Below are 26,368 nucleotides of genomic sequence, written 5' to 3'. Positions count from 1 at the left end.
GGATGATGAATGTGTTGTGGTTCATGCAGCAAAGTTGTGCAAGATTTCAGAGAAAAGGCCAAGCGTGGTCCTGCCTCAGTAATGATGAACAGTGTGTCTGTATTTTTCAACGATTCTCCACTTATTTTGATATTTTCTGATTCACTGGTCAACTGCTAGTTCCACAGCTGCATAAGCTCAGATGGGCCACTGAGTGTTTCTCTAATGAACCACTCGACCCCCAGTGGAGCACATAAGGCAAGCTCAGGAAAACATCTTCCCACACTGCACACTAAACACACGAAGGTAATAAACTCCCGTACCCTTCCATATCACTCTCACTTTATGAAAAGCAGTGAAAAAGTGACTGAACACATCAACAGCAGGGAGGTGAATGGCTTATACTATTTATATGATCCAAACATTTTAATCTAGAAATTATATATAAACCTTCACAGTAGAGTCCCACGATGCAGAATACAGCCTGTTGTCATGCCAACAGATCTTACTAACAGCATCGTCATGTCCCATTAATGTGTCCTGGCGTCTTCCAAATGCTATGGAATAAAAATAGCTAAAAGATAATGAGAATTATTAAGACAGCATTCCAGCTCAATGTTAAGATTCTTAAATACATTTTCAAGAAGCATTAGATTGTTTAATTCTACACTCACTAAGGCCCACTGGAATTACAAATCATTTGTTCTCATGTTATCAAACCAAATACTTAAAAAGGAAATTTAAAACTAGAAATTTCTAGGTCTGGCTCATCTGTGTTTTCACCTCAATTTAAAAACTTAAAGATTGACTCCAACTGGAGGAATTATTAGAGTCAAACAATGTCTCACTCTTTTGTGACCCCTTAGACTATCCCACCAGACTCCTCTGTCCATGGGATTCTCCAGGCAAGAATACTGGGGTGGGTTGCCATTTCCTTCTCCAGGGGATCCTCCTGGACCAGGGATTGAACTCACATCTCCTGCATTGCAGGTGGATTCTTTGCCACTGAGCTGCCAAATAATCGCATTCAAATCCAACCATCCTCATCCGTTCCCTTTTGAAAACAGTGAGGGAGTCCGCGCTCCCCTCCAGAGGGAGCTACGCGGCGTGAGGAGTTAGGGAGGGGCCCGCAGATACATACATGTTATTATCCCAGGAAGAGCTTATGACAGTGGCGTCTCCTGGTAAAAGTAAACAGGATGATAAAGCCTGAAATACAAGCGACTCACCATTAATAATTTACAAAAATTAAATGACTCCTTAATGTGATAAAACTATCTGACAAGTTCCCCCCAAAATTAATCCCCAATTCTGGTTATGTTGGCCTTCCTCATATTCATGAAGTTTCTCTTCATTTGGCTAATTCCAGATGCCTCGTTTCCTCCCAAATGTAGAAAAGTGAAAGTGTGTCGAGTGTGCAAGGACCTAGCGTGATGGTTCTCAGGGGGTCCAGGCGCCCTCACTGCCCTGGGCTGAGGGACCCCTACTTACATCAGAGTCGGTGGGGTGCAGGTAGGGACTGTCTTCAAGAATCCCAACACCCACTCTGAGTTACAGACTCAGGTGGGGAAGGAAAACTTCCATAATCTTTAGGGAATTTCAAAATCTTTTGGATGCTTTACATCAACAATAAAAAGTGTGTGTGTGTGTGTTTTTCAGAAGAACTGACTTTCTAGTATTAAATATCAACTTAGAAATGCATTAGAAGTGGCACATATACATTTAGTCTGACAGTTCCAAAAAAGGCATGATCTGTTGAGAATTCTACTGGATAGCAATGTAAGCTTTCTAGGCTACAAATAAAACCACAATAACACGAGAAAGAGGTAACCTGAAAAAATTTCTAATTTACAAGGCATCTACCTAAGGCATTCTGTAGCTACCACACAGAAATAAACCCAATTATCTGGGAAGAAACAAATGTCACGTGTGTGTGTGTGTATAGCAAACTGCTCCATGAATTTCCACCATAACACTGATGCAAAATGGAAATGAACTCAACTCACCATATTTGAGAATGATATGCTTCTCTGTAGCATCCTGGATTCTTTGGAAAACATCTTCAAGGTGGAATCTAATTTAACAGCAACAAAACAAATGCATCAGAAAGGTTTCCTGACCCTTAGACAGGACCAGCACACGCCGAGGTAATGGGCAAGGACTGAGGGCTGGGTCCCCCACGAGGACTCTTTAGTCTGTGAAGTTCTATGACCTATGGCGCCATGACAAGGAGGTCAACTCAGAGCCACGACCAAAGGCAGAGTTAAACCTAATAACTGATAAGACTCTAAAGTTACACATGAGGAAAAGAGGAAAATATTAAAGAAAACCAAACGATCTTGGCAATGTAAGGTTTTTTGTGTTTTTTTTTAAAGTAGCCACCTTATAGAGTGATATACTTGTACTGCAGGCTTCCCAGGTGGCTCAGTGGTAAAGAACCTGCCTGCCAATGCAGGAGACCCCAGTTTAATCCCTGGGTTGGGAAGATCCTCTGGAGGAGGAAATGGCAACCCACTCCAGTATCCTTGTCTGGAGAATTTCATGGACAGAAGGGTCTGGCGGGCTATAGTCCATGGGGGTCACAAGGAGTCAGACACGACCGACCGACTAAACAGCAAGCCTAGTGCTGCATTAACATTTACGGAGGAGAAACACTAACTTTCTTTTTTTTTAGATTCTTTTTTTTTTTTTTTTTAGTTTTTTATTTTTTTAATTTTAAAATCTTTAATTCTTACAGGTGTTCCCAAACATGAACCCCCCTCCCACCTCCCTCCCCATAACATCTCTGTGGGTCATCCCCAGAAACACTAACTTTCTAAATGATAAACTGGGGATTAAAATGCCCAAGCTTTTTAATTTTCTTGCTTAACAGAAGCTTTAGGAGTGCATCAAGATGACCTCTTAAATAAGATTGCAAATTGCAACGTGCTCCAAACACCCTTATTTGAAATATGCAACAATATGTTTTCTAACTTGAAAACATACAACAGGATAAATAAAAGGTGAGATGAGCTTTAAATCATTTCTTCTTTATAGCACAATCTAATATTTCAACCTACTTTTTGCCAACACCAACATGCAGAAGTGTGCTGGGATATCAGACAGAAAATTGTCAGCTAGCCTGGCACGTAAAGATGCTTTCTCAACATCAGAGGATCCCCCTTGTACTGGGGGTGACCACACCAGAAGCTGCTGCAAGTGGGTCTCCCAGATAATGGGATCGCCTGTGGGGTCACCCACATGCACACACACTACACCTCTGAGGAAGAGCTGCAACTACGGGGTGACCATCAGGGTACATGTAAGTCAGTAATACACGTGGAAATATAAATGCACACAGATCAGCAATATGAGCTATTAACAGTGAAGAAACAAACAGAAAATAATAAAAGCTTTTGATTAGAAAGAATGTTGGCAGGTTCACAAAGAAGCCATAGGCTTCATAAGCCTCAGAGGTTTAAAGCCTTGAGGCCTGTAAAACTCATGGTTTACAAGGTCAGACACGTACAAGTAACTGAAGGATTTAACAAACCAACCCAGCTAAGAATGCAGGCTTTGCTAAGAGATAAGGGTTTTTGTCTGGTGTGATGACGGCGGACATGGGGCACGGGAACCCTGGCCGGGCGTGCCGGCTCCCTCCCATGAGTATCGCCGTCTGGCTGCCCCCAGGGCGGCCCGTGCACACTGCAGGCGCACTCCCTCTGGTCCACCGTAGGGTCCTGTTCCGGGCTTTGTGGAAATCCTGTTTTATGAAATCCAAGGTCGTATTTGACAGAGAAAGGAATGACACGCCAAGGAATGAGAGCCATGGTCCCAGGATCTCAGACCAGCAGCTCTGACCTACTGGAGCGCAGCATCTGGCCTCAGCTTAATGGATGAAAAACAGAATTTCCTATGATGAAGAATGAAGCACAGGTAGGCGGTCACTTACAACCACGAGCTCTGTCCAAACCAGGCGTCTCAAAGTCCATGCAGGGCAGCTAAGCTCTTCCCCTCTCATCTCCTATCCCTCCTGAGCACCTGCCACACTTCAAATGGGACGCGGACGAGACGTGTCAGTTAATGGCATGTCGTGTAGACTGCCAAGAAAAGCAATGCTGTGGCTAGCAGGAAAAGCCCAAGGCTGAGCCCCTTTTTAGGATGAAAACAGTGACGTTCTAGTGTGTCATTAAGATGTAGTTACAAGACTATCAACCAGCCAGTGCAGGGCTTCTGCAGGATTTTGACAGTGTACAAGCACATTAACAGTGTTTGAATTAGATTTCTGAACTCAACCCTACAATCAACACCTAATCAAAAAATCGAATTCATACACTACACCCCGAGTGACCGAGTGGAGAACATAATCGCACGTTTGCCTTCCCAAGTGCTGCTGTGCTGCCTCTGGTCAAGCCCTTGCCCCCCAGGGAAGGACAGGCCCACCACACACGCTCTTGCTGCCCTGCCCCTGAAAATTCTAGGAACCTTATCAGCAATAGAAAGGCATTTTCCACTGTTGTTTTTGGCAAATTAACAATGGAATTTTATGCATTATACCACAAGCTAACTGCCCTTTACATGCAGGTGACACAAGCAGGCACAGCCCTGGACTGGGAGACGACGGGACAATGGGGTGCTTGATGACTCGAGACAACCCACCTCTCAGGTAGGAAAACACACCTTGTGAGGTTGTGAAGATGCACGACCCGTTGCGGGACACGGCTATCCCAGTGACTGCCCTGTCGGAAAACAAAGTGTCGTGAATTACCATCAACCATGTGCTTGGATGCCGGTGTCCTACAAAAGGCCCTGATGTGAGTCCACATTCCTGTGACTTTTCACAGGATGTCTGCTGGACCCATCCCACCTTCCACAAAGCATTAGCAAGTCATGGCTCGGCAATTCCTAATTCTGTTCTGGCAACGCCTATGGCTGGAAAACACCCCCACTCATAGCTCCCAGGCCACCCTGCGCGAAGGCTGCCCCACGTCTGCCCACTAGACAACCAGTGACGCTCGCTGACCACCACGGAAACGCTTCCGTGCAGTCACTTCACTTGCTTGGTCACTTAGCATCTGTCCCATGATGATGCTGTTGTCTGGTCCTGAGAAGGGCTGGGACCCGGGACCCTCGGCTGCAATGCCCGCACCTGGACAAACGTCTCCTCCAACATCAAAATGCAAAGAAACTATAAAGGACTGAAAATAACTGCGTGCCTGGGCAGCTGGGGCAAATTATGGACAAGAAGATAGAAAAAGATTTTTAAAAAATGTGATGCTAGTTCTGAAGAGCTGGGAGCAAAAGCAGGGGACTGCGCATGTGCCCTGCACACAGCAGCCAAGGGCTGGGCCAACCACATGTGCCACCCCTCTGGCCCGACCCCTGGATCCACCCCTACCCTCACCCCACTCAAGGAACCAGCTCGCCCCTCCTCGTGGAGCGGGCAAGGGAACGTGCTGTTTGTTCCTGCTCCCTCTGCTGCAGCCGGAGCCCCAACAAAGCCTCGCCAGAATCTCCTGTCTGGCCTCTGGTCAACGTCTACAGATCAAGGGGGTCAAGAAGCCAGGTCAGTATCAGTGCCAGCAGGTCCTCTTCAAGGTTCCCTCTTCATGGCCTCAGGTGTCGAGGCCCCTTTCTACCTGCTGTTTAGAGAGGGTGGTGAGGGACAGCCAGTGTTACAAGGAATAAGGGGAAACACAGGTTTCTTTGCAGGAGGCCGTGCTCTGACTCGGGGCTGTGGATCGGACGGGGACAGGCCTGTTCCGTTCCACCCCAACCAGGTGTACATGGCATCAAACGTGAGACAGGGCATCGGGGGCCCTGGAGCAAGACGTGGGGCCTCCTCCAAGCCTGAGTTTTCTTCTCGGGAGCAGGACGGGTCAGCGAGGTCACTGCTTCCCAACTTTCCCACCGAGTCCATCACCACCCCTGCAGACAGGGGCCTCGGATACTCATGACCCCTCTGGGGCCAAAGCAAGCCTGATTTGAGGGAGGGCATTAAAAAAAAATTCTTATGAACTTTGCAACGCTCTCTCTCTCCACAAATGCACACACGTTTTTCATTTTTTAAAAAGGACACATTTTCCCAGATGATAACAGTAAATGTGACACATGGGGGAGATAATCCTGTTTCTCAAGAACTTCACACCATCAGACTCGAGGGCCGTGAGCCTGTCTGAGGAGCGCCCAGCCACCTGCCATCAGCAGATCCACCTGTGCTCTAGAACAATCGACGGCCGAAATGACACACACCCACCTTCTGTGCCACACTGACCCCGGGTGGCTGGTCCCTGTGGATGGTGTAGGGGGATAAGACCCAACCAAGACAGCTTTGAATGACGACGGCCCCCCATGACTCAGCTTAACCCGGCTTCACCCCAGGCTGAGACCCCACCATGCGCACGGCCAGTGCAGAGATGCTCTTACTCCTTGTGGATTCTGTGTTGCTCCTGGGGCTCTAGTCGGGCGATGTTACTCCAAGCCAGGGTTCTGCTCTCTTCTGTCAGGTCTTCAAAAGACTCTTCACCTGGAGAGACTACATTAAATTGCAACTCAGTCAACTAAGCTTCTAACCAGCACTGGAGACAAGCGTCAGAGTCTTAAAAATTTCCATTAAAATCAAACAACTAAAAGAGCGAAACACCCACTGAAAACGAACTACTTTGAAATGCACTTGTTAGATAGCTCCATGTTAGTCAAGGGAAAAAGAATAAGGAGTATAATCTAAATAAAACATCATTTGAAGATTACGAAGTGTCTTTGACTACTACAGTCTTTGTGCACTTTTAGCAATGTCTGCAGAGTTTTCACTCAACCCTGAAGCTGGGAACTTCAGGAAACATGGCACTGAATAACCATTTCCTTGTCAGCAATCTTTTCAAAAACCTGCCAGTTCCCTAACAACACTGCAGGGTTTTGGTTTTGGTTTTGAGCAGGAGAAAGAATAGATGAAACCAGCTACTACCACTCTCCTGGGCTGGACTAGCTAAGCCATCGCTTTGCTTCTGTTTTGAGAAGGGCTGGAACAATTTCGCTTTTGAGAAAATCCCCGTGGATGGGTCTGGTGATTAAGCTGAGCATGGGTTCAAGGGCATCACGAGATAATCCCATGGTCTTCATGACTCAGCCCGTGGAGCTTTCTCTCTCGGGTCACAAGACTGCGGGCAGCTGGACCACCGAGCTGAGCAGGTCCCAAGTGTATGGCCTGAGAAGCCTGGACGTGCCAGGCTGTAGAACTGTGCCAGGCTGTGCCAGAATGTGGAACTGGGAGATGACAAGCAGTCCCACCACTCTGCTTCCAAGGTCCACACAGGGTCGGATTCCTGGGAACCTGGGGGTCTGAGGCCGCTTTATGTGAAATGTACAACGTGGATAACTGGATGAAGGAGCTCATTCTTTCTTCCCTTTCTAAATACCAGCCGTGAGAACAGGGTCAAGTTCATTTTACCACCTGGCACAGATGCTCTGTAAATGTCTGTCAAATAACTGAATAAAAAACCAGAATCGAATAAACAGAGCACCCTGCACTGAAGATCTGTATGTGGGGGAGGAAAAACAGGGATGTTGGAAGTCATTCCTGGGACAGGGCTAGGTGACACTGTTAACAACAGCCACAGCCAGGACGGATCAACATGAAAACGTGAATGGCTAGGAATCAGAGACCAACTTGGAAAACAACAGAAAAGAAAGAACGTAACAGCAACAAATGCTCCCAGGCTGCATTAAATGACCAGAAACTACAAGTGAGTTAATTTCCTTTACACAGGTACACAAAACAACACAAAGAGGTCTGTTTGTAGGAGCAACTCAGTGAGACAGTAAAACAGAATCATCTCTAAGCTGTTCAGGGTTCTTAACTCGTCTCTTCTCTAGAACCTGCAGAAAACGGCTTAATCAAGAAAGAGAAGTAGAAGGTGCTCATGTTGTTTCTTCTCTTTACAAGATTTACCTGGAGAATCTGCCGTGGAGGCATTGTAACTGGAGGGCTGGGACAAGCTTTTAAACTTTGGGGTGATCCTTCGAGGATGGGGTGTCACAAAGAGCTGTCTGGGTGTCTGTCCAAACTCTAAGATCTGGGTGAGCATGGCGACCTTCTCGTCAGGATCCTCGATGCTTTAGGACAGAACACAAACCCTGTGGTGACCACTGGGGTCAAGCTCCCTGAGTGCATGCATTTCAAATAATTCAGATCAACAGGAGAGAGATTAACCCTCAAATAGTAACAGCAACTATATGCTAGAACTGTCTAGACTGTATTGTTTATTTGTTGTTTAGTTGCTAAGCCGTGTCTGACTCTCTGTGACCCCATGACTGTAGCCCACCAGGATCCTCTGTCCATGGAATTCTCCAGGCAAGAATACTGGAGTGGGTAGCCATCCCCTCCCCTCCAGGGGATTTTCCCAATCCAGAGACGGAACCTGCATCTCCTGCACTGGTAGGTGGGTTCTTTACCACTGAGCCACCAGGGAAGGCCCCCAGACCATATTACATATCTTTAATTTCTGAGGCTCAGTATTTTATATAATGGTAAAAGCGGGCTATATAATTCACTGTAACATTCCCATGCCTTTATATCCTCAGAGAACTGCATTCATCATTTAGACACAGAGCTCATTTGTGGCTCAAGTAGAAAATTCCTTAAGTGAAGTCGCTCAGTCATGTCCGACTCTTTGCGACCCCATGGGCTGTAGCCTACCAGGCTCCTCCGTCCATGGAATTTTCCAGGCAAGAGTACTAAAGTGGGCTGCCACTTCCTTCTCCAGAGGATCTTCCCAACCCAGGGACTGAACCTGGGTCTCCTGCATTGCAGGCAGACACTTTACTATCTGAGCCACCAGGGAAGCCCAAGAAAATTCCTTACAGACACGTAAATAAATACCTGTTCAAGTCCACACCTCCTTCATAGGTCAGCGGATGAAACACTGGAAAAAGAGACACAAAAACACTATTGAAAGCTGTGTTGTTTTCTTCCAATTCACAATGCTCAGAATTTTAAAACAACAAATTTTAACTTGTATTCAAAGAAACTGATTTTCACTTTGCAAAATAGCCTCATACTACCCAGCCTGGGCCAACATCAAAGAGGACTGTTGGTTTTCTGAGCTTCAGTCTAACTGGCGGTGAGACACTCTATCTGGGTGTGTGTCTCGGTCGGCGCCTTCTTCTGGGCTGAGCACAGAGCGCCATGTGTGGAGGACAAGCAAGGGGTCAGACCACCTCCCGCCACCGGTGCCGAGGAGCCTGGAGGAGACGAGAGCTGACCGTGAAGAGGAGAGCTGCAGCTGGCTCCTGTCTGCTCAGTAACAGAGACGGCCCAGGGCCCTTGTAGGAGCTGTGCAATCCTATCCTGATTGAGTTGCAGCAGAAATTACTGGCTGGGATGGCGCGGACATGCTGAAGGTAGGAGTCTTTGGCATAGACCCCTCGGGTCACAGAGAAGTGGGTGTTTTTAGACAAAAGCACTTCCTCCTCCTTCACTCAGGATCGAATCCGGGGCCTCTGAGCCAGGAGACCCCATATGCTGAGACCAGATGCTTTGGCCAAGGAAACAAGCTGGGCTGTGCTGAGCCCGTTGTGGGGGGTTTGCTTTTGCTTCCATCAAATGCCGAATGGAGTTTCCATGGCTGCTGCTGCTAAGTCGATTCAGTCGTGTCCGACTCTGTGCAACCCCACAGATGGCAGCCCACGAGGCTCCCCCGCCCCTGGGATTCTCCAGGCAAGAACACTGGAGTGGGTTGCCATTTCCTTCTCCAATGCATGAAAGTGAAAAGTGAAAGTGAAGTCGCTCAGTCGTGTCCAACTCTTAGCGACCCCATGGACTGTGGCCCACCAGGCTCCTCCGTCCATGGGACTCTCCAGGCAAGAGTGCTAGAGTGGGGTGCCATTGCCTTCTCCAGGGCTGCTACACACCATTATGGGCTCCGACGGCATCCCGGCCCTGCTGCTTGTAGCCAAACACCAGGTCGATCCACTCATGCAGGTGCTCGGACACGTGCTCACTCTCCAGCGCGGCTCTGCTCTTCTGGAGAAAGTCCTCGGGACCTAGGAGGAAGCCACCGTCAGAACACCCGGGGGTGCCACCTGACTTCCTCCCATGCCTTTGTTTTTTCCTTTCGGCCAGGCTGCAGGGCTTGTGGGATCTAGTTCCCCAAGCAGAACTGAACCCTGACCCCTGCCTTGGGAGTGTGCAGTCTTAACCACTGGACCACAGGGACACCTCTCCCATTCCTTCTGTCTATCCACATGTCGACAGACACTGGGGCTTCCCAGGCACACTGGCAGTAATGAACCCGCCTGCAATGCAGGAGACGCAGGTTTGATCCCTGGGTCAGGAAGATCCCCTGGAGGAGGAAATGGCAACGCACTCCAGTATTCTTGCCTGGAGAATTCCATGGACAGAGGAGCCTGGCGGGCTACAGCCCATGGGGTCGCTAACTAAGCAACTAAGCACGCACGCAGACATGCAGGCAGGGCTTCTGGGACAGGCCAGAGGGACGTGTTCCTTAATGAGGCTCACCCACCCCCTCCATCATATAAAATATAAATCTGAGGTGGAGGAAGAGGCAAAAATTCTTTTTATGTTTAGCTCTCTCAAGTACATAATAATGTTTTTACATGAGTCTCACAGAATACTTACAATTTGGAGTAAGATTTTTACCATCTCCTCTAGACAGAGAATTCTACTGTTTTAAAAAATCTAAGCAACTAAATAACAATGCTGAAACTGCATGACTAAGTGGAAGGTTTCTGAGATTCAACACTTCCCAGGTGGTACTCACTCCGTGCCCAAGGGGGGAGCTCTACGTCGTTAACCAGCTGCCCTCCTTGTCTCTTCCCCAAATCCAACTTCAGACTGTTGACTAAAAAGCTGACATCATCACCATAGAATTCTGGGATCAGCTGAAAGTTTTGTGGAAGAAAGAACAGAACAGCAGCAAACATTTTTAAAGCAGTTAGAAGCCACAAGCCCAGTGAATCATTAGCTTGGTAACTGCTTACCTCTTTAAAATCGGTTGCACCATCCAAACAGTTTTTCCAAGTTTCTGCAATACTAAATATGAAAAAAAAATTCAACTGATTTTAAATCGAGGGTATGGAAATAGCAAGAGCAGCACTTCTAGGTGCCAGGGCGCTCTTCTACACTTTACCTAAGTCAGATCATTTCTCTTATTAATTCATAATTCCCAACATTCACATGAGTCCCCCCCCCTCCCCTTTTACAGACAAGAAAACTCTGGGTCCACAGAGTGTGAGCACAGGGTCAGGACATGGACCTGGGATGGGGACATCTGCAAGTCTAAGACAGGAGCCTCCCCCACACATGGCCTCATTGAAGGGCCACTCGGGGCAGGTGCTTAAACATGAAAAACGAGCACACAAAAAATGAGCTTTTAATAGCTCATTTCAAAAAGGGATCATAAATAGACATGTGCAGAGCTCAGAAAAAGACTGGAAAAGACACAGACCAAAAGATGAACGATGAGCTCTATCTCAGTGTGGTCGGATGCCAAGTGAAGTTATTTTCTTCTTTATACTCTGCTTTTCATGGTAAGAAAATATTACTTTTGTAACTAAAAAATATTTAGACATTCAGAGGGAATTGTATTCAATTCACAGCAGGCTTATTTAGAATCATGAAATGTTGGAAACAGCCTAAATGTCCAACAAAGAAACAGTTAAAATAAATTATGTCATACATTAGGAAGAGATACACGCAGTTAAAAAAAAAACAATCACCGTTTTGCAGAACATCTAACAATATGGGGAAAATTTTAAGATCTAATACAAGGCTGCAAAGGGCAGGACAAAACACTGTTTCAGATATGTTCTCATATTTACATACACACACACAACTACACAAAGCCTAAGAGGTATAGATACAACATTACTGCATGTGTATGTCAGTTGCTCTTTGTGATCCCTTGGACTGTAACTTATCAGCTTCCTCTGTCCACTGAATTCTCCAAGGAAGAATACTGGAGTGGGTTGCCATTTCCTTCTCCAGGGATCTTCCCAAGCCACGGATCAAACCCAAGTCTCCCTGTCTGTGGACAGATTCTTTACTGCCTGAGCTACCTGGGAAGTCCAACCATAAATGTATATATAGAAAACGAAAATCTTTTACATACTGGATAAAAGTTTATGGGATAAATGGAAGTGTTTTTAAACTTACACTATATATGTTTTCTTACATGTCCTTCCATTTTTGTTTATATCTAGTTTTTCCAGGTAAACACATTGTGCATGTATAAATGAGAAAGTTTAAAAAGTAGAATGTGAGGCACAGATGTCTACCTGTTAAACATTCTGTCTGCGTTGTCGAACCTTCCATTCTGCAGGCACAGCATGTACTCCGGTGCTGGAGGGGGGGAAACCAGAGTTCATAAGCTCACGGAACCACTGCAGAGCCCACGTGCACATGCGTGTCCCCGGGAGTGATGACGACGCTCACCGATCCGGACCAGGTAGAAGAGCACGTAGCCCGGGGAGGAGTAGTGGCTGCCGTACATGAACCTGGGCTCCGGCATCTCCTGGTAGCGGGTCTGCAGGAGGGAGAGGAGGCCTGTGAGGGCCGGCTGGAGACAGTAACCGATCCGGGAGCAAAGCCGAGGGAAACCATGGCCTGGTCACATCCTAGCCCCCAGTTTCTCTCTCAAATAGGGAAAGGAGCAGATAAAAAGAGGGGGAAACTGAAGAAACACAGCATTCTTGCAACAAGCATCTTGGTTTTCTTGGCTCAGTGGTAACAATGTCTGCTGGGGTGGGATTGAGAAGAAGAAATGTTACCTATCTTTTGTGCCATTCGCCAAAGGGTAATTTCGTCGTGAAAATAAATTGGCAAACCTGTGATGAGCTCAGCTCCTACCCACTGAACTGTAAGCAAATGCTAAGCAGCTAAATTCCTGGGGGAAGGAAGGCAGAAGGCAGAGGGAGGGTAAAGAATATGCTCAGAACCTTTGGTCTCTTCAGATACACCTCCACCAAGTTTTGGGGAAACGAGTGTCAGGAGCTATAAAAACACAGGCCACGGCTCCTGGGTTGCTCAGAAACCAGGAATCCCCAGGTCCACGTACCAGCAGCCTCTCCAGACGCTCCTGGTTGAGGGCCCCTACTGGCTTACTGAGATCCCGGAAGGTCTCTGGATTTGACAGATCTGCAAAAGAAACAGACTGTCAAAAACTAATTAAAATGAAGGACGCAACTAGAGATGATCATACTAAATGAAGTAAGTCAGGAAGAAAAAGACAGATACCGTCTATCAGATCACTCATATGTGGAATCTAAAATGTGGCACAAATGAGCCCCTCTACAAGATAGAAACAGACTCACGGGCACAGAGAACAGGCTCGTGGTTGCCAAGGGGATGGCGGAGGCGAGAGGGATGAGCGACTGTTGGGGGTTAGCAGATGCCAACTGTCATGTTTAGAATGGAAAAACAACAAGGTCCTATTGCATAATGCAGGGAGCTATATTCAAAGTCCTGTGATAAACCATAATGGAAAACAATATAAAAAAATACTGTCTATATGTGTAAACTGAGTCACTTTGCTGTACAGCAGAGATTTGGTACAACACTGTGAACCAATGATAATTCAACAGAGACTGGCACAGCACTGTGAGCCAATGACAATTCAAGAAAAAAGAATAAAGAAAGCCGGCAAGCTTATATTTAATAACATTACCCCCGAACTGATTGACATGCACATATTTATTTCCAAATAATAAACAGCTTTCTAAAAGTTAGGACAGCTCCATTAGAATTACAATATTTCTGGTGTGTGTTTATACAGCTGTAAAGGTTAGAACTTTTGAGTGTTTAGTTAGCTACAGCCACTTAAGAATAAAATCTAATTTGAAAATGTTCAGAATATTTTTTAAAAAAGACCTACTGATTAAGAAAAATTGTATTCCAAGTAAAATGACAGAAAAAAGTAAACAAATTTCAAAACCCATTATTCTATCAAAATTTACTTTTTAGGTTTGAGTTACTGTGAATATTATCAATGATAGTAGCATAACTGGAGAACTGGGGACCTTAAAATTATCAGATAAATAATATTCCTAGAAAATCTGTCACCTGTTTCAAGTAAAAGGGAGCAATCAGTGAACTGTCAAAAGTAATTTAATCTTCATAATATCTAATTTTAAGCCATTATAAAATTACAATGCAATCACAATAATTTTGGTAAAATAATTTGAGAGAAAGAAATATACTCTCTCAGTAATGTGATCATTGATGATTCTTATTTCCTTGAGTATTTCAGTAGTTTCTAAGTGCTCTACATGAGTCTGAGTAAACTCGGAGCTGGTGATGCACGGAGGCCTGGCGTGCTGCAGTCCATGGGTTCGCAAAGGGGACACGACTGAGCGACTGAACTGAACTAAGTGCTCTATAATTAATAGTTATTACTTTTGATAATCACATTTTTGAATATGAATTGACAGTTAATATGATAACCTGAGGTGCGATTTTCCAAGTGAACTCTTCAGTATTTGAAGACAATACTTGTTGGTAATTACGGTAACACTGGCTAAAGATCACATGCATGTTTTCTGGGTATGGCTTTTAAGACGTATGCGAGTAGTTTCTTTAGGATTAAAAAAAATTCACAGACAGTAGAGAGAACACACGTAATTCACGTGACATGTGTTATCCAGCATCATGGCGCAGAAACTGGCCACCTAGAGTCACGAGGTGGAGCGGGTTTTATTCTGCTCACGAATCACAATGTGGTCCTAGAACGGAGCGAGCTCTTTGCTCTGAAAGCCCGGCCCACGCACGCACCCAGCTCGGAGCTGCTGTAGTCGCCGATGACCCAGGGGAACACGGGGTACTGCGAGAGGTCGCTGCAGCTGCGGTCGGCCAGCGAGTTGAGGTGCAGCAGGTACTGGTAGTTGGACAGGAGGCCGCGCTGCCACTGCAGCGTGTAGCCCTCGGCCGTGCGCTCAGGCACGTGGTGCTCTGCGGGGACAGGGGACAGGCCCGGGTCACACCATGCTCAGCGCACGTGGGCCACGGCCTCTCAGCACGTGACGGTCCTACAGGGGCTTGCAGTGTAGACCCTTCAACCCACTGTTGAAAAGCACATTTCAAAAAAAGAAAAGTAGGCTAATCTGTTTTCACAAAAGAGTTGTCTGGTCAAGGATGAGCATCCCTAAGATCCAGGAGGGAAAATGATCAAATATGTGATATGAAACATCATATCTATGAGATATATGACAGAAAACATACTGTATCTATTAAATACATAAAACATCATATCTGTGAGATATGACATAGACATATCACATCTATAAAATATAGGATATTAAACATCACATCTTAAATAGATATGACATAAACATGAAAATATAAAGCAAATACATCAATATTACATGGCAATATATAATGTTTACTATATTTATCTGTAGTCCACAATATGTATTTACTAACAAAGAATCGTTCCCAATGTGCTTGAATTTCAATGCCTTTAAGAAGCCATTACCATTTGAAAAAGCTCATTTCCTCCATTTCCTACGAAATCAAAACAAAACCATCTTTTCTTTCTCTTTTAGATCTGGAAGACAGGCACACGGCTGATTTGTCAATGACTGTGTATTATTTATGCAAGTGAGGAATACAGAAAAGAACAGAAACTGCAGAAGGAGAAATCAGGTGTCTGTCAGGAGGATGTGATTTCTCAACTAGAAGGCCCAGAGAGACCACCCGGAAATAACCTCAGAAAAGAAGGAACACACAGATTGACACCAGTGAAAACCTTCCTGCGAAATGAGTCCACTTTTCTATTATGTTTAGAAAATTCTGCTTTTAACTTTTTATTGGCAGCATGAAACAACTTTCCTCATTTGCTGATTCAATATTTATTCTTAAGTAATTTGCCAAGCTTCTTCTCTAACTGGCTACCCGGAAAGGGCTTAAAAAAAAAAAAAAAGATCAGAACACTTATCCCCTGATTTTCCATTCTTAGAACATCACAGAGGAAGTCTGAACAATCTCAGGAATAAACTCAGAAAGGACACTTCACAGAAGCGACCTTCTAGACCATGGCAGGATTAAGATTTTAGGACTCACTATGAGAGTTGAGTTTTTTGTTGCAATCTTGTTACAGTTAGAAAAATTAAATGAAGAAATTAAATTGGGAGGCAGGAGATAACAGTAAACCTGTAGCGAAGCTATAGTTATGGACTGAGTTAAACTGAATAGCTTAATGTGAGAATAAACAAATATGAACTTCAGTAAAGTTCACTTATAAACTTTAAAATATAAAGTTCTTCATGTGAAAACAAACTATTCCTCCTTGAGAGAAAATTTCTTTTCTAAGGGAATTAACTCACTACTTCCTAAATGGGTTCACTGCACACTGGAACAGCAAACAAAACTGAGATGGTATTAACACAATTCTCACATGTACTTAAACCCATCCCATTCCAGTCATTGACAACTCTGAAAACATGAAAAACTTAACTCAACCATACAACTCAATATGTTTGTGCTCAGAAAGGAAAATACAGGTGTCCTCTCTGAAAAAAGTGGGAAAACTCGCATTTCCCATGGAAGACTGAGGAAGTAGTAGTTAGAGGCAAACTACGCTCCACGGTACCATAAGAGCATAGAAGGTCCACGCGTCCCTTTTGCACCATCTCCCAGTTTTGTGATTAGGACCACAATTAATGATCACAAACACATGACTGCATACCCCACTGTCTCACATGAGGAAGCCCAGTCCTGGCATTCATAAACTAACATAAGACAGGATTGGACATAAAAAATGACCATGTGTATTCTTTATAACCCTTTCAACTGGGGTGTCGTTAAGATACAGAAAAACATACAGATGCATTCACCAAGAGTTTTTAAAATACAGAATTTGAGTGAACTACTACCAAATTTCATTTATATTTCCCTTTGTTTCTAAAATGCCACTCTGCTAATGATGGTTACCGATGAGAACAGATAAAGGGGACCCCGGAGAGGCGACAGTGGACACGGCAACTGTTCCACTGCTGAGCCACCTCCACGTGAGCATACAGGACGGGTGAGCACCAAACCTAGATATGTAGCGATGTAAAAATAGAGGTCGTCTCGGTCCTGACGTTCATAGAACTTCAGGTAGATGTCGGAACACAGGTCATCTTCTGTGCAAAACACTTCCAAGCCCTACAGATACAGGGAGGATAGAACAAATGGCACCTCAATGTGAGTGACTCAAGTACAAAAGCCTTTCAATTCAACACCTGCATTTTTTTATTTGTAGGTCTTGTATGCATATTCCCCAGCTATTCATTTAATTTATAAACATGAGAACAAGACATGTATTTCAGCTAAACTTTATAAAATCCCTTTTAGTGCTGAGTATTTTTATTGGTAATCTCATTTGTGAATTTGTGCCAAATCAAAATTGGCAATTTGTGTCTTCACATGTTTTTCAAACACAAATGTTTAGCTTTCCTTTATAAATTCAATCATAATTCTGATTTTTATATTTAGAACTCTCATGCATACTTTTTATACTTTTAAGTACATTTTTATGTGCCTCTAAATATATGTAGCATTTTTGTTTATTAAAAAATACATACTTTTCTGATTAGGTTTTTGTGATTTGTGTATGTTGATTTATACATGGTTGGTTTATATTTTAATGACAGTGTAATATTTCACTGAATGAATATAATTCACTTTGTGTGCTGTCATATCTGATTCTGTGTGTTCTCATGGACTGTAGCCCACCAGGCTCCTCTGTTAATGGAATTTTCCAGGCAAGAATACTGGAATGGGTTGCCATTTCCTTCTCCAGGAGATCTTTCCGACCCAGGGATCAACCTGTCTCTCCTGCATCTCCTGCATTGGCAGACAGATGCTTTACCACAAGCGCCATATGGGAAACTGATAAATTACTTGAGTGATCCTCTTATTGATGAAAAACTAATTCAACCATAACTATGTCAATTTAACAAATTGATAATTGAACTCATTCAAATAGGAGCTTGCAATTATTCTTAAGAAAACTATTGAGCTGTATAGATGACGTGTTGGTGAGGCCAAGAAGGGACAGGAACAGAAAGGATGAAAGCAGAGCATTTTCCTCAGTTCAAACACAGACTTTCACGCTACTAGTTAACTCCTGGAGCCTTAATTTCTTTGTAAAATGAGGTATCTTGAAATCTCAGAGAGGCTGTGCTGGTGAATGGACCTTCTACATAAACTGCCCAGTACACACAAAATACTTAATCAATGCCAATTTCTAACAAAACAAGCTGCTTCAATATCCACAATGCTTTTGTAACGCCACCAGCTCACTGGTTAGTCTTCAAAGGAGAACAAATACATTGATATTGACATCAAATGACAAGCCCTTGGAGTCACACCCTTTGTGGGGACTGGTTTCTAGATTATAAGCGTGTGACTCGCAGGAGGGTGGACTTGGGTTTATCCCTGAGATAAGAGGCACGGCAGGCAGGACAGCCCTGGTGGCTGAAATGGTTACCTTATCCATTTCTCCCTCTCCCCAGGCCTGGGGGCAGAAGTAATCTAAGTCCACAGTGACTATGCTACAGTTCCACTGAGGGCTGGCTCTGTAAGAGCTTCTAAGCTCTGCCTGGAGACCTTGCTGGGCTGTAACAGGGTGGCGGCAAGGAGCCCTGGGCCGGTTCTGCAGGCGCAAACCCAGAGCCCTGAGCACCTGGGAGGGAGAAACAGAGGGTGTTCGAGCCCTCTCGCTCTGAGAGCCAAGAACATGTTCCCAGCAGCCCTCCCACCTACCAAAACAGCTGCTCCTTTAAAAACTGCCAGCTCACCCAGAAGAAGGAGCTGTGGGATTCAGAGCCCACCTGCTTACAACACAACACGCCGGCTCCTTCCACAGTGGCCCCGGGCGCTTTAAGTCAATGAACCACTGACCAACCCGAAGACGAGACGCCCATCCTCCAGGGGAACTCACCAGAGGCATGAGGCCATGTCTCCTCTTGTATATGCGGCGGATGTCCTGGAGCATTATCTGGACCACGGGTTTCTTTAAAAGTAGAGAGAGACAGGATGAGCTGGTTGGATGGCATCACCGACTCAATGGACATGAGTCTGAGCAAACTCTGGGAGATGGTGAAGGACAGGGAAGCCTGGCATGCTGCAGTCCATGGGGTTGCAAAGAGTTGGACACGACTGAACAACAAAAGAGAGATCTCAAACTGCAACATTCTGACGCAGCTAGAAGCTGCCCTTCGGTATCAGAAAGGGAAAGATGAGCCCACCTTAACTTCCCAACAGGTCACAAGTGAACAGCTAGAAAGGGGGCTCTTAGGACAGGGCACACCCCGCTCTATGTGCCAGCCTGCCCTTTCCACTAGCTCTGTGACCGTGGACATGTCCCCCTACTCACTCCGCTTTGGTACTCAACTTCTCAGAATGACAGTGCACCCATCTTTAAGATTTTTTTTTTTTTATGTGGGCCATTTTTAAAGTCTTTATTGAATTTGTAACGACACTGCAGAAGCAGTTTTACATTTCAGTTTTTTGGCCGCAAGGCATATGGGATCTTATAGCTCCCCTACCAGAGAGTGAACCCGTACTCCCTGCACTGGAAGCTGAAGTCTCAACCCCTGGACCACCAGGGGATCCCTAGGCATCTATCTTTCAGGTTTTTGGAAAGTTGTTGAGTGATAAAGAGCATTAAAGGATTGGTGTATACAACCTCACAGGAATTTTGCTTTTTATAGACCTATAGTTTGCTCAGAAACTAATATGCATCTTTTTTAGAGTCTTGTCTTTTATCACCTTAAACTACAGTGTTGTTGTTCGTCCGACTCTTTGCGACCCTATGGACTGCAGCCTGCCAAGCATCTATGTCCATGGGATTTCCCAGGCAAGAACACTGGAGGGGGTTGCCATTTCTTCCTCCAGAGGCTCTGACTGACCCAGGGATTGAACCCGCATCTCCTGCACTAGCAGGGCGGGTTGTTTACAACTGAGACACCAGGGAAGCCCAAACCTCAGTGTAATGAAGCTCATAAACTATAGTATAAACTAGAGCCTCTAAACTTTATGAGGAGAGAAATTTTCTTGCTTCTCTGGAGCCTTGAAATGCTAGTAAGAGAGGAACAAGGTTACAAAAGGCTACAGGTCCACCCTCCTCTCCACATGAGAGGGAGGAGGAGCCCACAGAGGCAGGGTATGCAGCGGTAGAAGCTGCCAGAAGACCAGCCAAGGCCCCCAGCCCAGACACCTGGGACCCTGAAGCTATGGCACATACTCAGATATTTTCGCAGAAGTACTGACTCAAGCCACAGCAACTGTCGTGGCCCACACAATTTATCACACCACACAGAAGGCCAGCAGTGATATGCACTGGGTCCACTGAAGGGCCCGGTAGGTGTGCTGCACCACCTGGTGGACGGACTCATTATAGCATCAGGTAGAAAAGGGCTTCCCTGGGGTCTCAGATGGTAAAGGATCTGCCTGCAATGTGGGAGACCTGGGTTCAATCCCTGGGTTGAGAAGATCCCCTGGAGGAGGGCATGGCAACCCACTCCAGTATTCTTGCCTGGAGAATCCTCATGGTGGGCTACAGTCCATGGGGTTGGAAAGAGTCGGACGTGACTAAGCACAGCACAGAAAAGGATATATTTGTGTTTCAGTGACACTGTGTGCGGTGTGTGCGGGGGTGTGTGCGGTGTGTGCGGGGGTGTGTGCGGTGTGTGCGGGGGTGTGTGTGTGCGGGTGTGTGTGTGTGCGTGTCCGCGTGCGCGTGCGCGTGCGTGTGTCATGCTCAGTTGCATCTGACTCTTTGCGACCCCATGGACTGTAGCCCACCAGGCTCCTCTGTCCATGGGAATTCTCCAGGCAAGAATACTAGAGTGGGTTGCCATTTCCTTCTCCAGGGGATCTTCCCGACTCAGGGATGGAACCCGTGTCTATCACATCTCCTGCATTAGCAGGTGGATTCTTTACCTCTAGCAACACCAGGGAAGCACATACAATGACGGACCAACTGGGAGAACTTCTTCCACGGCAGAAAACATTTCTGTTCTTAAAGCTACCGGCCAAAAGGACCAACTGTACGAGCAGAGTACTGGGATTTCTGCTTTTTCAATGAACCGCTCTGAAAAGGGGCCAGATCTAGATAAAGCCTCTAACCTTAACAAGTCTTAGTGTAGAAATCTGAGTCTCTACTGTCTGGCCAAATGAGTCTAAAGGCATCGTGGAAAAGAAGCCTGCTTCCAGCACCACCCCTGCAACTGCCCAGTGACAGCATCTCAACATGCACCTCTGCCCCAGGCTGGAGAGGACCACTTTCTACCACTTCTCTGGGCAAGACTCAGACCTACTGATTGTGTTTATAATTAAGGAATAACGAGAAATACGACTCAGGTGTACAGATAAGCAGGTACACAGGAAACATTCATTTTCCTTAACCTTAGTAGATTTCACTGCTCGCTTGCAGAAGTGCTTCCAGGTAGAAAGGTATAAATCTCTAAGGACCCTTTACTAAAATTGGGAGAAGCGGGGTTTCTTCTCGCATCGCTGAGAGCAAGTGATCCCAAAGTCACAGAAAACAAGTTAGGGGAGCTCAAATGTCAAGGTCACACGGGGAGCCTGTTAAATACCAGATGCTGGGTGAGCAGGGGGCGGCCATTCTGACTCTCACCGAAATGTGCGAACACAGTAAGGTCAAGCTCACGGAATGAAAAGTTCACTGAAGACGAAAACTGCAATGCAAAGGAGCTCTCCCTGGCCTGCAGTCTGCTTACCGGGTACCCGTTGAGAGGCTGGAAATAGAGGGTGGTGTCAGTGACGCAGGCGTGGCCAGGGTTCGTCACCAGAGGTGTCACCATTTCTGCTTTGCATTCCATGTGCAGCTTTTCAGAAACACTTTGGAATCTGAAAATACGTTTTCCAACAAAAGCAAGAAAAATCAGAAATCAATCTACTTTCTCGGCTCAACTTTATCTGAGGGAGCTCCAGGGTGACTCTGCAGAACAGGTATCTAAACACAACACTTAATATAAGAAAAGCGGTGATATAAGCTAGTCACCTAAATAAAACTGCCTTTTTTTTTAATGTGCACAATGAGTACTTCGTTTCGAAAAAGCAGATGAGGTTATGTATCACAGAAGAGAAGGCAGACAAGTAAAAAACTTGTCAAACAGGCACAAGAAGAAACAGACAACCCAAGTAGTCATACGTCGTGTGAATAAATTGAATCAGAACATTTCCGAGTAAATAAATTGAATAAGAACACTTCAGGCCTGTATGGCTTTACCAATAAATTCTATTAAAAATTTAAGGAAGAAATACAATTCTGCACACGTTCTTGGCAAACAGACTAAAGGGGCATTTCTAAACTCATGTTATATAGCGAGTATAACCCTGATAGCAAAACCTCACAAATACACTAAGATTTACAGAGCAATATCCATGAACAGAGATGTAAAATCCTTTATAGCCGCAACTACTGAAGCTCGTGTACCCTACTAGAGCCAGCACAGGCTTCCCAACCAGGGAAGCCACCGCAACGAGAAGCCGTGCACTGATATGAAGAGTGACTCCGCTCGCCACAACCAGACAAAGCCTGAGCACAGCAACAGAGACCTGGCACAGCCACACATGAAAAGGAACTTTAAAAAGTCCTTTATGAAGAAAAAGGACTTCTTCTTCTAGCAAAGAAAATCCAGTAATATGTAAACAAAAAAAGCAATACATCATAAGCAAGTTGGATTTACCCCACAAATACAAGGTTGTTTTAACAATGAAAAACCAATCAATCAACATAATTCATAGTATCAACAGAATGAAAGAAAAAAGATGATCTCTATAAATGCACAAGAAGCACTTCACAAAATTCTACATTCATTTTTGAGAATACTCTCAGCAAACCACGAATAATAAGAAACTTCCTCATCCTGATTAAAGGACAGCTGTGAAAATCCTAAGGACAGCTGGCATGCTGACATCATTCTTTCGTGGTGAAACATTAAACCTCTTTCCTGTAATACCAAGAACAAGGCAAGAATGTCTGCTCTCACCGCATCTATTAATCAAACTGTGCAATGAGGCAAGAAGCAGAAATAAAAGCGTTAAGAATTTTTGTGAAACTGTCATTATTCACAGATTAAATAATAATGGACAGATAAAACACTATAGAATCTACAAAAAAACCCCAAAGCACAGATGGCTTTACCAGCAAATTCTGTAACATTTTAAAAGGTAGTATAAGACACACATCTCACAAAAGGTAGCAATAAAACAGAATATTACAAACTAATTTCATTTATACACAGAAGCTTCTAGCCAAAACCAACTAATGAGTGAATTTTGAATTTGGAAAAGCCATAGGATACAAGGTCATTGTTTAAAAAAAATGAAAAAAAAAAAAAAAAACCAACCAACCACCCTATTTTCTACATACCATAAGAAATAATTGGAAAATAAAATTTTGATAGCATCAAAAAAAATCTAGGATTGTGCTCAAAAGACAGCAGCATAATATAGACATATTATATATAAACATATAACTTGTATATGTACAAAACATGTTATATATAAACATATAACAGTGCGGGGAACTGGATGAGGAGATAGAACTCTTTGTCCTGTCCTTACATCTTTCAATCTAAAATTAATACCAAGTATTTTAATGACGACATTTCGGGGTATAAATGGGGAAACCTGACTGGAGTTATGAGCTGCCTGGCATGCAGACTATTGCTGCGTGAGTTATCATAACAGTATGGAGGGCGGCAGAGATCTTCCTGTAACAGAGAAATGTTGAAGCAGTCGCGGGTGAAGTGTGAGGGAGTCTTGCAGTGTCATTTCAAATTGCTCAGGAAAAATACTCATATTTTAAATATATCATACAAGCATACATATGCACATCAGCTATGCATGTATACCTATGTATATAACATATAGACATACATGTGTTACTTATGTACACACACAGCAAGCAACAGCATGAGCATGCAAGGACCAAAGCAAATGGAGCAAAATGTTGACAAATTAATACCTCGTGACTCACACGGAATCTGTGTTCACTATTACCTTTTCGACTTGTGAGGATTTGAAATTTTTCAGAATGAACAGTAGGGAAAAAAAATATACTTCAATTAAAAAAAAGTATTTCCTTGGAAGTATGATGAAAATTGTACTTATTTAGCAAAAGTTTATTTTCTTTTGTTTAGAGGAATTATATAATCTTGCAACATTTCACTTTATGTTGTAAATATTTCTCCCCCAAATTCTTTAGCCTAACACTCTGGAGACTGGATAAGTTAAAACTTTCATGGTGAACCATTTTAAAAATTAATGTCACGCTGAAGCCCAGGATTAAAGTCTAAATTGCTAATTAGAAAATTTATCCATTCTAAGTAGGTCAAAAGAAGCTAATTCTCATTATATAATTCTTATTCTTTTCCTTCCTAAAATGAATGCTATACTTGCCCCTCTGCAACATATTTAACTGGTACATCCTACAAATACAAAAATGAAAAGTAATGCTATGTAGGTGAAACAGAGAAAGAACAAACATAACCATAGAAAAGACATTCTTGGCAAGATGACTTTACCAGCAAACTCTCTAACATTTTCAAACACAGTTTAAGGCTCACAAACCTCATAAAGGTAGCACTAAAACAGAATATTACCAACTACTCTCAAGTATACACATAAGCTTTCAGCCAAAGCCGACACGTAATAATCTATTCAACCAATATGTTCTGCTTTGTCCTAAGCTGCAAAGATACCGCAAAACACAAAAATCTAAAGTAAAAATGACATCTCATGACTAGAGACTGCAATAATCCATACCTAAGATTTTATACACATTAGACAATCTGTACATATATATTAAGTAAATGGAATTGCACAAAGTTTAGCAGGGTTGCTAAAAACAAAATGAATACACAAAAATATACTTCATTCTACTTGTCAACAATAAAGAGAAAATGACATATTTTAGGATACCATTTAAAACACCACTAAAATATGAAATACTTGGAATAAATCTAGCATAAGAGAAGAAAGACTTTTACAAAGAAAACTGTAAAAAAGACACTACTGCTGCTGCTAAGTCACTTTAGTCGTGTCTGACTCTGGGCGACCCCATAGACAGCAGCCCACCAGGCTCCACCGTCCCTGGGATTCTCCAGGCAAAAAAGACACTAAGGAAGACTTAAACAGAGTTTCACTGCAATCAGAGTCAAAATCCCAGTAGGCTTTTCTTCTATGGAACTTGACAAGCTGATTCTAACTTTACGCAGAATGTGTAAGACCAAAACACTGAAGACATAAATTAGAAAGGAAATGCTGGGGCAGATACTAAGACACAGTGATTAACACAGTGGTACTGCAGACAGAGACACAGACAAACAGCCCAAATCTACTTAACAGAAGGAAATCTACTTAAAATATGGGGAGAAAGAAATCAGAGAACAGGTTAATACGAAAGTATAGTTACTTGCAGAAAATATATTGGATACTTAGAAAAGTGAATACTTTACCCTCTGGAGGAGTATCAAACAGACAAGTGATATAAACAAGTAAGTTCTTTAGAAAGAAAGTATTTTAAAAGCGCATTCAGAAGAGTAGAGAAAGGGGACTGCAGAAGGAAAGGCGCGGGAGTGTAGGGGTGATGAGCTAAATGCTGTCACAGCAACCTGAGCAATGGGGGCTGGTGGCCTGAACGGAAGGGGTAACGTGTGAAAGGACAGAAGCTCACAGACTGGGAGGCTCTGCGGGGGCACCATTCCCCAGGCCTTCAAGAGGCCAGGAGCCCCCAGACTTCGCGCTGGCATTGAGGCCGGGGCCATTGCCCCAGGTCAGCAGCTTTGGGGCGAGGCAGACGCCAGCACCCATCATCAATGGCAGACACATTGAATGAGGCCTGAGATGACAACGCCGCTGCTTTCACCACCAGGAATCAAAATCATGGAAAACTTACCTGTTTTTGTCAAATGACGTCCTAGCCAAACGGGACTGCAAGATAGCTGTTATCTGTTAAGACAAAATCATTTTAAAAATAAGGCTGTATGTATCTGTAAATGACACATCAACGCAGGCTCATTCACAATAAAGACACAGGTCTTTAGAAACTCACCATGGCAGTTTGGTCCCCCAGTTTGTCCAGACAGGATGCTCTGTGAAGCTACAAGTACAGAAATAGACATGGATTTATTTCTCTCTCTGATGATAAGAAGATAGTTCCTTAGAAGCAATGAAACACAACCACCATTCTGTTACTCAGTAACAGTTAAGAGCCATTCTAAAACACCTATGACTTATTCCTAATGTAGAGTTTAAGTTCAACACATTCAAGTAAATCTCATTCAGATTCATAGAAGGGGTTATGGTTTCGGCGAGATGTACGAATATGAAATTCTTTTCAAAAAAGTTTGCCAGTGAGTATCTGAGAAGAGCGCTGAC

General features: G+C 44.1%; 1 protein-coding gene across 2 annotated transcripts in view; it reads right to left on the bottom strand.

Moving 5' to 3' along the window:
• Positions 1 to 26,368, bottom strand: part of NSMAF (neutral sphingomyelinase activation associated factor) — a 65,915-nt gene that overhangs the window by 4,491 nt on the left and 35,056 nt on the right. For both annotated transcript variants that reach the window (XM_018058481.1, XM_018058480.1), the window contains 19 exons: positions 26,043 to 26,090; positions 25,887 to 25,939; positions 21,700 to 21,829; positions 18,897 to 18,968; positions 17,008 to 17,116; positions 14,744 to 14,920; positions 13,032 to 13,111; positions 12,410 to 12,500; positions 12,253 to 12,316; positions 10,957 to 11,008; positions 10,737 to 10,857; positions 9,868 to 9,999; positions 8,837 to 8,879; positions 7,907 to 8,070; positions 6,385 to 6,493; positions 4,639 to 4,697; positions 1,986 to 2,053; positions 1,121 to 1,188; positions 430 to 553 (listed from right to left, as the gene is read on the bottom strand). In XM_018058481.1, the coding sequence (XP_017913970.1) occupies positions 430 to 553; positions 1,121 to 1,188; positions 1,986 to 2,053; positions 4,639 to 4,697; positions 6,385 to 6,493; positions 7,907 to 8,070; positions 8,837 to 8,879; positions 9,868 to 9,999; positions 10,737 to 10,857; positions 10,957 to 11,008; positions 12,253 to 12,316; positions 12,410 to 12,500; positions 13,032 to 13,111; positions 14,744 to 14,920; positions 17,008 to 17,116; positions 18,897 to 18,968; positions 21,700 to 21,829; positions 25,887 to 25,939; positions 26,043 to 26,090 (1,764 nt within the window). The remainder of the gene's footprint in view (positions 1 to 429; positions 554 to 1,120; positions 1,189 to 1,985; positions 2,054 to 4,638; positions 4,698 to 6,384; positions 6,494 to 7,906; positions 8,071 to 8,836; positions 8,880 to 9,867; positions 10,000 to 10,736; positions 10,858 to 10,956; positions 11,009 to 12,252; positions 12,317 to 12,409; positions 12,501 to 13,031; positions 13,112 to 14,743; positions 14,921 to 17,007; positions 17,117 to 18,896; positions 18,969 to 21,699; positions 21,830 to 25,886; positions 25,940 to 26,042; positions 26,091 to 26,368) is intronic.

This window comes from Capra hircus, chromosome 14 (assembly GCF_001704415.2).
Source record: "Capra hircus breed San Clemente chromosome 14, ASM170441v1, whole genome shotgun sequence".
Taxonomy (NCBI): domain Eukaryota; kingdom Metazoa; phylum Chordata; class Mammalia; order Artiodactyla; family Bovidae; genus Capra; species Capra hircus.
Note: the sequence above shows the minus strand (reverse complement) of the source record. Positions and strands in the feature narration are given on the sequence as shown.